Source organism: Pestalotiopsis fici (assembly GCF_000516985.1).
Source record: "Pestalotiopsis fici W106-1 unplaced genomic scaffold PFICI_Scf_1, whole genome shotgun sequence".
NCBI classification, from domain to species: domain Eukaryota; kingdom Fungi; phylum Ascomycota; class Sordariomycetes; order Amphisphaeriales; family Sporocadaceae; genus Pestalotiopsis; species Pestalotiopsis fici.
Genome location: NW_006917091.1, coordinates 149,333 through 163,873, shown reverse-complemented (window position 1 = coordinate 163,873; position 14,541 = coordinate 149,333). Strand labels below are relative to the sequence as shown.

Below are 14,541 nucleotides of genomic sequence, written 5' to 3'. Positions count from 1 at the left end.
GTTACAAGAACTGTGGGAAACCCGTTACAAGCTGCTAGCGCCTGAGCCGTTTTGAAGCAGAACCAGCTCCATTACAGGGCATGACTTTCTAGCTTAAATCCACAACCTCCTCTACATACTCTATCGTGACTACATCGTTCTCAACGTAAGACTTTGTATACAGTGTCTGGGTATCATTCCAGTAGACAGCCGTCATGGCATTGAGCGACGTATTGTCTGCAGACACGGGCGGGAAGCAAGCTGAATCGGCACTATAGCAAGCCTTTGCACCGATGATAGTTGCATTGCTCCAGTCAGGGAAGATATATTGTGGCCCGTTGAGATAAGTTCCGGCTTCCATGATCCACTCGGCCGAGGTTCCGAGAGCAGGCCAGGTCGGCCCGCGCCACGATACAGGCGCATCTTGGCTGTATGAGAACTGCTGGCTGGTGTTGAGGTTGGTCATGACGACGGATCCGACCAGTCCGTTGTTTGTGGTGGTCAGAATGACTTCAAGGTGGTCGCCGGCAGATATGGCCAGGTCAGTAGCATTGACTTGAATTGGGTCTTCTGGCACCCTAGTGGGATGTTAACAAAGTGTTGGCCCCGACTTTCTTAGCTAGGACGAAAAGGAAACGCACCACTCGTAGAAACCCGTATACTCTGTCGTTCCGTTTTCCCAAATGGACATGACAACGCCAGCCTGCCATAGGCCAGAGAGGGCAGTTGCAGAGGACAAGAAACCAGAGAAGCCGATCCAAAAGCTTGCCGTGTATTCGTCTGATTGCTGGCGCGGGTTCGCCGGAATGCTGAGCTCGGGCATCACGAGCGTGGCCTCGACGCGATCGAAGCCGCCCGCGGTGCCATTGAAGCGCTCCGCTATTCGTACTGGCCCTGCCCAAGTTGTGTCATAGGTGGTCGCCTGAGACGAGGCGCTCAGTGCAAAGACTAGAGCGCTCAAAAATAGACTCGACTTCATCTTTTCGATTATTTACAACAACTTGATGAAGGTATTGAAACTCGGAGTCAAGTTCGAGGGTCTATCAAAGTTGAAATACTTGTTTGTCCCCAAAGATCGGTGTACTTGAATACGAGGTTCTGTAGTGGAGAGCCACCATGTCCCGCCAATCAAGGATGGTTGCCCCTAGACGATCCATGTCTGCCGGGGTTCTGGAAAGGGCAAATCGCATCGAACACGATCATGAGTGATTGGAAGTTGTCATGCGCAATCCGCATAGTTGACAAGTTCGAGATCAAGAACGTGAGTCCCGATAATATGGAGGTCTGCGGGGCGTAAAATAGGTACCTAAGTTTGCCTGGCGTAGGTGGCCAAAAGTGGACAAAAGTCACTGCCTATAATCTGTGCTGGCATCGACTTGGCGCAATTGGACGAACTGACACAACTATAACTGTCTGCAGTACAAGAACTACCAAATTGGTGGTATCCTATGAGCGCAGCAATCTTGATTCAATTATGGACTGCCCAGTCCATAGTCGCGAAAAGATACAACAGTGAACTGTTGAATCAATTATCGCCAACTACAATGTAACTCATATGCATTTACGCCCATTGACTGCTAGCTTTTTGAAGAACTTGCTTCGCACCCTCTCTGACCTCACGAACAATTTCCGCGGCCGGCAGGACCTCCTTTACCAATCCAACGCCCGTGCCAGACCAGACGACTGCTCTCCGGCTTTCGCCCCAGCCCTTGTCGTCTCCTGCCTTGGCCTGGGTATGAGATTCGCGGATCTGTTCAATGGGAACACCGGCAATGTGATCGTCGTAGCTCTGGGACAGGAGGGCTCTGCCATTGTAAGTCGTCGGCCAAATATTCGGACCCCTCAGCTCGTCAAAGATGACGGCGCGCACCGTTGCCTGTCCGCCGTCCCGGGCTTCGATAATCTGTCGCTGGTATTCCGGATGGGCTTCGACCTCTTTGGAAGCCAGGAAGCGCGTGCCCATTATGACGGCCTCGGCACCGAGCGTAATCGCCGCCGCGGCGCCGCGCGCATCCACAATACCGCCCGAGGCGGCGACCCGGACTGGAAGCCCTGCGCGGGCCAAGTCGTCCTTGGTCTCGGGCACCAGCGACACGATGCCCGCACCCCGTTCCCAGCCGTGGCCGCCGGCGTCGGTCCCTTGCATCACCAGCACGTCGGGCTTGGCGCTGCGGGCGAGCTCGAGCGCCCCGGCCACGGACGAGACTTGGATCCAGACCTGCGTTCCGGGGAGCGCCTGGCGAATAGCCTCGGCCCACACGGTATAATCCCTCAGCTCGGGCTCGGCAAAGAGCCACACCACGGCGGGTGGGTGTTGCTGAAGCACCTGGATGACCTGTGCCCGCCTGTTGGTCAAGGCAAACAAGATCAAGCCGACGCCAAAGGGAAGCAGGCTGCTGCTGCCACTGCTGCTGCCGCTACCCTCCTTGAGATCGGAAAGCAATTCGGATGCTCGCACTAGTTGCGTTGACAAGACGGACGGGTCCAACATGGCTCCGATCATGCCGAGGCCGCCAGCACGGGATACGGCGGCGGCGAGATCAGGCCCGGCAAAGTCACCCATGGGGGCATTGACAATTAGAGGGGACGAGGTCCATGCGAATTGCTCGTGCAGCACCATTGTCTCTTTGTGTTTTGCTTAATACCAAAATCCGGGGTTCACCTTGGTTGTGGGCAGGGTTTTTCTCGGTGCCTCAAAGGGCTTGGGCAGATGGACGTGGCTGTCGAGTTGCAGGTTGAAGGAAGGTAAGTAAGATCCTTGGTCGACCAGTCAGCGTATGTCAACTATTATAATGTGGTTCAAATCAGGTATGAATCATCCATGATATGATCGCCATCCGCAACAATAACCACGGCCCGCTGCTGCTCACATCGGAGCTAGTGGAAGCTCGTGGTAATAGTACGTACAAGATAGTTTCCCCAGTTTTCCAAGTTCAAACACAACCATGATTAGTATTTTCAAGTATTACTTGAACCATGCTTACGTGTTTTCACAGGGCCAAGATGGAGGTGTAAGCAAATTGGACTTGGTCGATATCCAACGGGATTCGTAGGTCCTTTCGTGGTTCATTAGAAAAGGGTATGCTTGACGCCCCGCGTAGCTGTACCAATCATTTGCACAGCCGGGACCATCTCAATTTTAGGCCTCTTGCTTCCCACTAATGCACCTGTTTGGTTCACTTTAAGCAGAAGCCTCGTGCACTACTCATTCATGTTTTAGGGTCTGACGTGACAGATTATCAAGCATCCCGATTTTCGAATTTCTAGGGGACAATATTTTACCTACAAGTCATTTTATCGAGTACAGGAGGAGTCGCATGGCAGGGTCCATGTTTGTCCTGGTAATCCGCGGAGATGCAAAAGCATTATGAGAGCATGCGTACGTGCTTATTGCTAGTGTTGCTGAGCCCTCGAAACAAGAAGAGCAACAAACTTTTGCTAGAGATTGTACTATCTGCCGCTGGACTCGCTGGCGCCCTCGAGGCCCTAGCGGCGCTCGCAGCATGGAAATAATGACCATGATCGCTTCCCATATGGACAAGAAATTAAAAGGAATCGCTGCTGGGTCAGTAACGCAAATTGTATTTCATGGAACTGTGCACATGGTCAGTCTGAGTAGCAGCCTTTCCCGACGAGCGCAATGATACACACGTACAGTACTAGGCGGCCAACGTTGTTTATGCGGCTGCATCGCCGCGCATTGATTAGCTGGCTTCCCCATCACTATCAGGAATACCAGTGGACGTCCTATAAAGGCAACAGCGCAACAATGTCAGCACTAAAGCACAAATAGGGACCAATTCGCAATGCCCGGACCCTATCAGGAATGGTTGCTTCACCATACCATGCAGTAAATACCATGAAACGAATGCCTTCTTGTACGGGTACATTGACGCCCTGTGAGTAGCAATGCTGATTCTCCATGGCTCAGTTGTCATAAAGAGGGCGTTGATCAATGCCATATCAGACGCCATGTTGCTCCAATAGACCATGTCACAGACGTCAGACGTGTAATATAACCTTTCCGATTCAGTCTGTGTCTTACATTTGCCGCTACTAGAGCTACTGCGCGGCGGTCCTGTTGTCAGACACATTTCAGAGCGGCCGTTAGCCTCATCCAATGTAAGCACTCAAATGCTTGTCCACTGGCTGGTACAGGTTTCTATAAATTCTGACGGATCCCTCGATGCTTGGCATTGATTACGCTCTACCAGGTCCTTCGTTTTGACTTTGTCTTGTTTTCTGTCACTGGCTATACTATACCCTCACATCATCAGAACTCCATCTTCAGCTCAATCACTTGGGAAAACTACCTTCAAGTTTGCCTTTGGCCAAGACCGCATCTCACCAGCGCTATCCAATCTTAAAATTTGGAGTTTGAGGAGTTTCAATTTTGACCGTACAAACATGGCTCACCAAAACAAAACACTTCTTGTCATTGGTGCTGGTCCAGGCATTGGCCGATCCATCACCACTCTATTCGCTTCCAATGGCTACACCAATGTGGCGCTATTTGCCAGAAGTGGCAATGGCCTTGCCGGCGAGCAAAAGGCAGTGGAGGAGTCTATTGGGAGCAACGGCAAGGTCAAGACGTACCAGGTCGATGCTGCCGACACCGAAGCTCTAGCCAAGGCTCTCGCCGAGGCGGATGCCGACTTTGGGAAGCCGGATTGCATCTTTTACAATGCCGCTCGGGTTCGACCTTCGGAACTCTTGACCCATGATCTCAAGGAAATTGAATATGACTTCAAAGTAAGATCCCACCGCATTATGCCAGGATATACACATGTTCACGTTGAGCTGAATATCAAATAATTCACAGATCAATGTTTCCGGACTTTATACAGTATCCCAGCATTACATGCCTCACCTGCTGGACCTGGCCAAAAAGGACCCCAAGGCCCAGCCTTCTCTCATTGTGACCAGCTCGTGTCTACCTCTCCAGCCCGTGCCGCAGTTCTTTGCCCTGTCGCTGGTCAAGGCCGCGCAGCGCAACATGGTGCAGAGCATGAACATGACGTATACCCAGCAGGGCGTCTCGGTCGGTCTCATCAATGTCGGCGGGCCGGTCACGGCTGACCACCCGACTCGCAACCCACCCAATATTGCCGACAAGAGCTGGGCCTGGTTTAGTCAGTTGAGGGAGAAGCCCTCGTTTGAGGTCCTGATTGAGTAAGCGAATTCTCAGTGGGTCAAACCTCTTTCAGCGGATAGAAAACGAGCGAGTCAACCTTGGGATTCAACTTGCGCCGAGGGCAAAGGCACGTCAAGTGTTTATGCAACTACGTTTGTAGTAGTCTTTGCGTTTATGCGAAGAAATCAAGGAGTCGTCAGTATACTAGACAAGGTTTCTGGGTGGATGAGGACGCTGGACGAATGCTTATAAGCTGGTGTCAAGGACATGGTCATCAAAGGTGTTGACGATCTCTGCTTCCCCAGTTTGGGAGCATTCGTTTAGTAGTTTAATGTTCAACGTGGAACAATAATTTTGTCCGCGAAAGGCATCTCCCTTGCCACATCTAAGATCCGCTCACTCTCATTATCCATATTCATACCCTCTTGATAAATCGTCCTTGTTCAGGGCGCTGTCATCGACATGAGCTCAATTCTTGCCCTCGGACAGCATCACCTCATACAGGAGCCGCAGGTCCAGCGTAGCAATACGCAGTGCGCCCATCCTCTCTGTGTCTGTCATGGCCTGTATCTGTCTGCGGCGCTCTGGAGTTGTGGGAAGTACGGGTTCTGCATGACCCTCTGACGATCCAGTATGCCGACGATTTGGCTGATCCTCAAAGTCACTACTTCCAGGAACCTCGCTGGCAATCTGGGACAATACCCTTCCAGACCTTAGGTGGAACAGGCCAAGGCTCTCTTCTGCTATTGCCCTGAGAGGCGATGTAGAGCCCATATGGCCCAGCACCAGTCCTCCAGAACTCTCGGCCGCTATCTCTTGGTTCTCAGAAGGGGGAACGGGCTCAGGTACTGAAGCACTCTAGTTAGAACGATATTAAGCGATCGGCATTCTAAACTTACGGCAACATCTGAACCTCTGGCCATTATATGTACATCCAGCACATCCCAAACCACCGACACAAACATCCCAGGGGTTCTTGTGGTTGGCGCAGCGCGTACACGTCTGCTCCGATAGCTCGGCAGATGCTTGTGTGAGGGCGGCTTTGAGGTTGCGGTTCTTGGTCGGTGTCGTCGTCGCCAGGCTAAATTCGTGCCTGCGTCCGTAGTGCTCATTAAATCGGAGCTCCCTCACGGCCGGGAGATTGAGAAGAACCCGTAGATGTGGTGACGTGGGCGTGTTGTGCAGTCTCGGGTACTTTGCCCTTACATCATGGTACGCGAGCCAGACGGCCTCCCATGATGTTATCGGTCCTGCTGTTTTCGCATTAGTCATTGCCTATAGGCTGAAGAGAACTTAGCTAACCTGGCTTGGCCGGGGTCTTTGGTTGGGCCTTTGGTTTCCGCTTCATCTTCTTCTTTTGCGCCTGCTCAACTCTGACTGGATTTTGAGACGGTTCGTGCGAATGTTTGGTGGAAGGGATGAAGTCAGGGTCGACTGTGGGTGACATGTCGACAATGGTTGGATAACAAAGGCTCAAAAGTCATGAACCGCCACTGGATGGAAATCCTGATATCAATCTAGCGTTCACGCGTTGCCATTAGGGAGGTATTGATGTGATGGGCTGAACGGGGGTGCCACCTTCATTGGTGTGCGATTAGCACTTAGATTATTATTCCGACAGAATAATCGTTGGCAATTCAGGTTGAAACGTCACAGCCATTCAATATGAAAATACGGTGAACGAGTGTAGCCAAGAAGTCTCGCATTGAATGGTGGTGTCTAGGATGTTCGAGCAATTGCTGTCAGAACCAGAGTCTGAGCATACCAGGAATCAGCCAAAGCAGCAAGAACAGATATCTGTTGCAGTCAGTATCCAAAATCAAAAGGTTCAAGTCAAGGATAGTATAAACCTGTGGAAAATCGGTCTGAGCAAACGGACTCAATAAACCCTTCGCGTTGTGTTACGCGAAGTTGCCGCACGACCTAGCCGCTGCGTGGCGCGTTAATATCCTTGCGTTTATGACAGGTAACAATTCTCCCATGACCAATATGCAATACATTGATCTTGAGCTGCAGTAAAGACTTTTTTCGTGTTTTGTTGTTTCCATCAAGCATCCACGTTGGTACAGTATGGATTCGCTGAGTATTGGAATCTCTCGCCGTCAGAGGACACGAATGGTGAGCGGGTTTTCTGAGTATATTTTACACTTTTTTTCACACTTTCTCAAAGATCATATGCAATTGCACTCGTGCTGTTGGGATACGGTCGTGTCACATTCTCTCCATAAACGGACATTATGAGTTCTCCACTTTCAAAAATCATGACTGGGTTGAAAATTGACTATACATCAAAAGAGGCATGTGTATCGTCTGAAGCGAGAGAAGAAGAAAAAAAAAAAGGAAATCTCCTTCGGATTTTCGCAGAATAATACCCGAGATCAGTACATACCTATGTATGCAAAGGCTTACGCAAGTCAAGCAAGCAGATGGGACTGTTCCACAAGAGTACATGAATTCTCGAGCATGGGCGCAACTGAGATTTCAAAGCGATGATGCTCAAGAAAGGCGACGTTCTGGATACTCAACTATGTGCCCAATCACCAAATATGGTGGGGTTTTCGCATGGATGCTAACATTCAATACATCCTACACAATGTTTTTGCAAACGTCGAGAACGTTGGAATTGTACATGATAAGTAGGCCCCTAGTCTACCTAGTCTATGCCGTTTAGCGGCCCCACGAGCACCGAGACGAGCGCCATTACTAAGACACCTAGGCTCTAGATTAGGCCTAGCTGCCGCGGTTTTCAGCGGTTCTCAACCACCATTTGTGCTTTGCTCGGCCTGACATGTATGTTCATTCTCCGTTCTCGGCAAAAACGTAATCGGGGTTATTCCCATCTCCATATCAATCAATGCCTCGTGCCATGCAGCTGTCGCCATTCCAATCGCGATTAGATCAAGCATCGCCCAGAGGGCGCGGGTAACGGACGGCGAAATCCAACCCATACACACAATTCTGTACCATTCTCGACTTGCGCTTTTTCTTGTCTTATCTAGAACCTACATATCGATTCGCCGTGTCCGACTTTGGGCTGTGCTGTGGAGGAGTGGCTCATGACTCCAGCGCAGGGCCACGGCCCACGGGCTGCAAATGCGTGAGTGAGGTTCACCACCCCCCATGTGTAAAAAGGGTCTCAATGCTCACCCTTGCATAATCAATCGATAGCTGCGAACAGTGTCGACGGCGCAAAGTAAAATGCTCTGGCGAAAAGCCGTGCAGGAGCTGCGGCCGACATGGATTTGAATGCTCTTATCCCCTGGTAGGCCGCAGTCGTTACTCAGAAGCGTAGGTTATGCAAAGACTCGATTTCCTACAGCGCCACAGAATAGTTGGACTGTTGTTAATATCTGGCTAGTCAAGTTCAAGGCCTCTTGGCCAAGATCAAGCGTTATGAAGAGCAACTTGAAGCAAGCCCTGCCGGTGAGATCCAGCCTGTTCTGCATGAAAGATTGGAAACCGACGAGAAGACGAAGAGCAAGATGGCTGATATCTTGTGGTCACAATCAGCCAGTCATGACTATGTGAATTCAGCCTCTCGCAACGAATCTAGTGGGATGATAATTGCTGAGAATGGTCCCTCGCCTGGTCAACTTAGCCAATCGTCACAATCAAGTATATGTTCGTCCCATACTTGTCACGCTTGCGGTTGTCGAAGTCATGCTGAATTGTAGCAGCGCAGGCTGAGCGAGCATCCGGCCCGGCGTTCGAACGCCGCGTGAGATCCCTCCTGCACAGCCATATAGAATACGATCGAGACGCTGGCGATAATTCCAATGTGCAGCTGGGCTTGGACGCAATCGAGCACCCTGAGCCTGCACCACCGATCTGGACTTCAACGCAGGATTTGCTTCGCAAGGCCCATGGGAGGCCAGACTTGCCATCTGAGCAAGACTCTCATCGACTACTCGGCCTTTTTCTGTCATACATGGGCGTGAATCAACATTACCTCGATCCCCGCACCTTTGTCGACACAATGGCAGAGCTTTTTCAAAGTCCAACAAGCCGTCTTCATCAAATGAAGACCATGTGGTTCATACAGTACTTATTAATCATGGCCATGGGCAAGCTGATGGATACGGATACCGAGACATCTGGGCCTCATCCGGGCGTCTCATATTTTGCCGAGGCGATGCGACTTTTGCCTCAACAATATGAACTGGGGAGCCACGGCGTGATTTCAGTCGAGATCCTCTGCCTCGTCGCGCTTTATCTGCAATGGTGTGATCGAAAGCATGACGCATATCTCTACGTTTGTATGCCCAATTCCTGCGGGATCACCTTGTTCTTAACATGCTCTACAGGTTGGCAACGCTGTTCGTCTAGCCATCGCATTGGGCTACCCGCTGCCTGCTCGAGAGCAGCAGTGTCCTCCGTCTCAAAAGGCACATCGGAATAGGGTCTGGTGGACAGCATATATGTTGGACAGGTGCGTATAACCTGCATTGACAATTTCTGCTCATGTATTAACATGATACTTGCAAAGGCGCATTGCTGCAAGTTTGGGGTTGCCTGTGGCTGCCGATGACCGGCAATTTGCCACGGAGCTTCCCTTGACATCGCCTGGTTTTGCATCGCCTGATGCGCTTGGTATCAATGTTCGCATTGCCCGCGCAACTGGCGATATCATGACATGTAAGTCTGGCTGAACATTCTTTCTGCAAAACGGACATTGACTGGCAGTCTCGTGATAGCGCTGTATGGTAATGCTGCAGTAACCGAAATGGAGCTTGTCCGCAACATTCAGGCCATTTTATCGTCACTGTACAATACTGGACATTGCATTCCAACAGAGTATACAGTCGATTTCGCGTCCTCGCACCTCATCGTGAGTAGAACAGCCGCATCTCTGTATTTGATGCTTTTTCAGGTATGCCATTCCTTGAGGTCAAAAGCTTTTCACCTCTAAAAAATAATAATAATAGGCCATTATCCTTTGCATCAGGCCTGTTCTTTTACAAAGAGTCAAGGAAAAGGTCATTTCCACTCTCAAGCGAAGTCCAGTCCCCGAGGTCCCTGTCGTTATACATCGGTTATGCTCTACTTGCAAAGAGTCGGCGAGTAAGAGCCTCAGGATTGTGTCTGCGCTGAGAGAGCAACATGAAGTTGGTATGTGGTCAAATACAAAGCTCGGCACACTTGATACAGCCAAAAGTCTAATCCAATAACAGCGCGATTCGGGTTTTTCGACCTGGACCAGACATTCTCTGCGGCCTTGACCGTAATCATGATTGGTTTCGTCGATGGAACCGCCTACTCCGAGGTTTCCAAGGAGCTTCAACAAGCCACCAGCGTCCTTGAGTACTTATCCCGAGCTGGTAACAGCTCCGCTGAACAACGTCTCATAGAGATAAGAAATTTCCATGATCACGTTTGGCCCAAGAAGTCGGCGGGACGAGACAAGACCATGGCATCACCAACCAATAGATTTGATAACACATTGCCGGTACTTGAACATTCCTCGCCCGACGAGCGTCCTCGGCAATCGACATCTACAAGCGGAGAACCCACCAGTGCTTCGCAGGCGCCTCCTACGGGCGATTTGGGTGTACAGTTAGAGATTGGAGCTGACTATGCATTCAATCTAGACTTGGGCGAGGAGGCTGACGGCATATACTCTAGTTTCCATGATCCACAACTTCCCTTGACAGGAGTTGATCATTTGGATTGGGCAGAACTAGAGAAAGTTTTCGCATCCACCCAAGCATAGTTTCCTCTCCTCGGTCGACAAGCTCATTGGGTTGTAGCCTTACTGGCCGACTAGGTCAGAAAAGTCGATGCAGAGATGTTCAACTCCGCCCATCAACAATCGCGCAAAAGTCGCACGCGTGTCCGCCTCGCTCCACTACATACCTCGCATTGGTGGTATATACTCGTGCGCAGAGAAATCACCTTTTCGCATGATCATTGGGTGAGCGCCATGAGGCCAACGACCTCGCAAAAATCCTGATGTTTTGCCGAGCCACCTTCATGGGAATTGTGCCGCCACTCCCCCTTAGAAGTGCCCGGTTCATCGAAGAGTTCCATCCAAGGGGAATCAACCAGGTCACAAGACAGTCCATTAGTGAGAGTTGCGCCAACAATGATCAACCTGCTAGATGAACCAAAAGGAATGACGAAACTGGCTTCTGTCCGACCATTGAAGGATGTACCTGTTCCACTCGGACGTGAACAATGCCTTCCCTCCGCTCAACGTGCGCAGCCCATCCATTAGCATGCAGCGCTCGAAACAGAGACACGGCCGATCATGACTTCTGGGTCTCCATCATTCACCGAGAGTGAAAGCGGCCGTCCAGACAAGCAGGTGAATCAAGTCACCTTTGGACCAGAGGGCAATTCATCACTGGCAAGGATCCCAACACTGCCCTCATGTATAGAGACTCTGCGGCGCAACAAGTTGTGACATCGTCAACCTGCATGCTCTCATGCTGCCGGGAATCTTTCTCGGCTGCGGCTGCCGGCAAACTATTTACGCGGGCAAGTAAGCAGCGACAAATCTCTTCACTGGAAAAGGACGTTGACAACTCTGCAATGTTAGTCGGGGTCAACCAAGACCATACCCGGTAATAGTATAATGACTAAGCGGATGGAGAATGCTCAACTCTTGCCTGGAAGTCCTTTGTAATTGAGAAGTTCCAAGGGCTGTATTTTTTTTTTTTCTCTTGGCTTGTTCCGTCAATTCCGGCTTGGTACTTGGACGTCCCCTTCTCAATGAGGGTCACAGCCGTAACTTGGAAGGAGAAGAAGAAAAAAAAGCTCGTAATCAGGTTCTTCCTTTGCATTTGCCACTTCCGAGCAATTCTCTCATCATTCTTTAAACCATTAAGACAGTGCCAGCTCATTTTCCAAAAACGAGTAAGATCGTATGTTGGAATCGAATAAGGGAGAGGGGCGAAAAGGTATAATACACGAGTGGAGCACAAGGCAGGTGAGGAAAAAGAATAAAAATACAGCAAACACACCTTAACATGACTCGAGTGCCCGGGAAACCTTGTCGGCTGCGTTATAGAGGGGAGAAGGGGAAGAAAAACTCTCTAAGCGATCTGCTTTGACCCTCGCCCTGGTTTCTTTCAGGTTTTGAGTTTCTTTCCATTCTGGTTTTCCCACTCTTACCTCGGTACATAGTTTGCCTTTTTTTTTTTCTTTCTCAAGTTGTGTAACATTGTGCAATTCATTTACCTCTCTCTTTCCCTTTCGTCTTGTGTAGTGTTATAATCAAACTGCCCAGGGGGGGGATAAAATGTGACATGGCCTTATAAGTATTTGACCCTTTTTGTTTTCTGGAGGCGACATGAAATGTTCTAGAATACAACCACCCAGGCCCCGGTCTTGTTGAGCGTGTCTGCAGGAATGAGAGACAAGTGTGTCGGAAAGGTGAAAGTCCTGTTCCCCGAGCAAAAGGGTTTTGCGAGGCTGGGTCAATCGTACGTGCACGTGTATTTTTGTTTTGTTCGCCACGAACCTTTTTCCATCTTCTCCCTTCATACGCCGTGTTGCCTTGGGAGGGACCCGCGCAAAAAGGGAAAAAAGGCAGGAAAGGTAAGGAAGGTTTCCGCTGTCAGCCTGATATAGCTCCGCTTCGTATCCATCTCGACTATCCGGCACATTCACTCGAATCTAGGCAGTGACGTGACGGACCAGTTGACATGGCCGGACTGGAGAGTGTATGGGAAAGAACAGGAACCAGGGCCTTGCTTTGAAATGCATCATTTGTCGATCTAGAACTTTGCAGTATTGCAGGTGACGGAGTTTATGCAGCACAAAAGGCTTTTTGACAGAATAGCATATGCAAGCGATGAGCTGTATTTCCTTCCTTGATATCAAGAAAGTTTGGTCAAACAGTCAAAGAACGCCTACAAATAAGTTGGCGCGGTGGACGATCATCCTCCACTTATTGAACACACGCTGCGCGGATGCACCTAGTAACACAATAGCAAGAATCTCTTTTCACTGCTAGTTCCAACGTCTCTCTCTCTCTCTCTTTCTCTCTCTCACGGAGTGGTTCCATCTAATGAGAATCAAAAATTCCGAAAACGCCGGGGCCATGCCAGGCCCAAAATGCCCATCAATCCGTGGATGATGGCTATCCCAATGCTTGTGGTGAAAGTTTGCGAAAGTCATAAACAGCGTGGGGTATATCTTGGAACCCTCTTCTCTTTTTGTCGAAAACCCAAGTCCATACCTCGTATCGTACGCCATGCCATGGATTTGTAATGCCAGTGTCAATCAATGGTCGAAGTTCGTGTTCCAAACCAACAACTGAGTCATGCAGTGCATCTTATCCCTTCGCACGGGGCGAGTGGCCTTTGATGATGATGCATGTATGCTGAAGAAAATAATGATGATAAAGTGTATGGAGTCTGCCTTTCTGACGACTCGTCACTGCCGTGGCGAATCGCTGGCACAAGTTATCGTCGTCATCGGAATGATCCGATATAGTAGTACAGGCCAATGCTTTGCGTATTGACGTTGCGTTGAGCCCGGGGGGTATTGTGTCGCTAAGTGGTGATTATGTCGGAACATCACTTTCGGCCACGGGAGCTGGTAGCTGTGATCTTTGACGTGCTCATCAGGTCGCCAATGTACTTTTGCAAGAATTTGTTGTTGCTGTCGAGCTTGTCGTGTTCCTCCTTTACTGCTTCGATGCGGCTAAAGATCATGAGCAGCGAGTCTTGCAAGGCTTTTGCGTGTCTGCAGTCACGTTAGTTGGGTATTACGAGAATACAAGAACAGCGCGACATGCGCCCAAGACAAGGAGAGCTTACCTGTGCAATTCCTCGCGTGCTTCCCGGCCCATGTTTTCAAGATCCTCGCTCGTTCTCCTGGGACTCATGGCCCTGACATCACCTGGCTCAAGTTCTGTGGGAATCGGGCCAACCTGGTTAGAGTCGCGGGGGACAATAAGTGTACCGCTGCTCTTGCGGCTTGGGAGCGGCGGCCGTGTAGGAACGGGCATCTGGATTTCAGGGTCGTGTCCTTCGTGGACTTCGTGAACCTCGTGACCATCCATAGAAGATCCCGATGAGGAGTCGGACCTTTCAGCGCGTGGGGGTAGGGCAGTCTCCTCCATGATTCTATGTCGTAGTCGATGTTTCAGCGGATATGTATATTTCGCAAGTAGCCGAGAATAGTGGTTGAGAAATTCGGGCACAGGTAGCTTTTGCTTGCGAATACTCGTCGACGATGGAGGCGGATTATGGTCCGAATTGCCTTGGCGGTTGTCGCGAGGCGGTGATGCGGAATAAGGATTGACGGACGAGGTCAACCTTGAGACGGCGGTCGAGTAAATACGATTGGAAAGGAGAAGGGGGGGAGAGGTATAAAAAAAGTAGTTATAGGTGCGCCTTCGTGTGTTTGAAGCTGCAAGTACTGAGCGAGCAAATGCAAGATTAAAAAAGGACCCTATCCACGGCGGCGGAAGATGCACG

At 50.3% G+C, this 14,541-nt stretch overlaps 6 protein-coding genes across 6 annotated transcripts; 2 read left to right on the top strand and 4 right to left on the bottom strand.

Moving 5' to 3' along the window:
• Nucleotides 1-88: 88 nt before the first annotated feature.
• On the bottom strand, nt 89-958 carry PFICI_00048 (uncharacterized protein; the record flags this gene model as incomplete). The annotated part of the gene is made up of 2 exons (XM_007828629.1): nt 89-557; nt 621-958. 2 exons carry the CDS (start codon nt 956-958, stop codon nt 89-91), a joined length of 807 nt encoding a protein of 268 aa, XP_007826820.1.
• A 582-nt stretch (nt 959-1,540) lies between these two features.
• Nucleotides 1,541-2,599, bottom strand: PFICI_00047 (uncharacterized protein; the record flags this gene model as incomplete). The annotated part of the gene is made up of 1 exon (XM_007828628.1): nt 1,541-2,599. The coding sequence occupies one exon, from the start codon at nt 2,597-2,599 to the stop codon at nt 1,541-1,543; it is 1,059 nt and encodes a 352-aa protein (XP_007826819.1).
• Nucleotides 2,600-4,386: 1,787 nt separating this feature from the next.
• Nucleotides 4,387-5,155, top strand: PFICI_00046 (uncharacterized protein; the record flags this gene model as incomplete). Its single annotated transcript, XM_007828627.1, has 2 exons — nt 4,387-4,731; nt 4,802-5,155. The coding sequence occupies 2 exons, from the start codon at nt 4,387-4,389 to the stop codon at nt 5,153-5,155; spliced, it is 699 nt and encodes a 232-aa protein (XP_007826818.1).
• Nucleotides 5,156-5,581: 426 nt separating this feature from the next.
• Nucleotides 5,582-6,560, bottom strand: PFICI_00045 (uncharacterized protein; the record flags this gene model as incomplete). Its single annotated transcript, XM_007828626.1, has 3 exons — nt 5,582-5,961; nt 6,013-6,366; nt 6,416-6,560. The coding sequence occupies 3 exons, from the start codon at nt 6,558-6,560 to the stop codon at nt 5,582-5,584; spliced, it is 879 nt and encodes a 292-aa protein (XP_007826817.1).
• A 1,789-nt stretch (nt 6,561-8,349) lies between these two features.
• Nucleotides 8,350-10,823, top strand: PFICI_00044 (uncharacterized protein; the record flags this gene model as incomplete). Its single annotated transcript, XM_007828625.1, has 8 exons — nt 8,350-8,375; nt 8,472-8,734; nt 8,791-9,365; nt 9,418-9,542; nt 9,600-9,748; nt 9,808-9,983; nt 10,039-10,222; nt 10,285-10,823. 8 exons carry the CDS (start codon nt 8,350-8,352, stop codon nt 10,821-10,823), a joined length of 2,037 nt encoding a protein of 678 aa, XP_007826816.1.
• A 2,812-nt stretch (nt 10,824-13,635) lies between these two features.
• PFICI_00043 (uncharacterized protein) lies at nt 13,636-14,183 on the bottom strand (the record flags this gene model as incomplete). Its single annotated transcript, XM_007828624.1, has 2 exons — nt 13,636-13,804; nt 13,879-14,183. The coding sequence occupies 2 exons, from the start codon at nt 14,181-14,183 to the stop codon at nt 13,636-13,638; spliced, it is 474 nt and encodes a 157-aa protein (XP_007826815.1).
• Nucleotides 14,184-14,541: the final 358 nt, after the last annotated feature.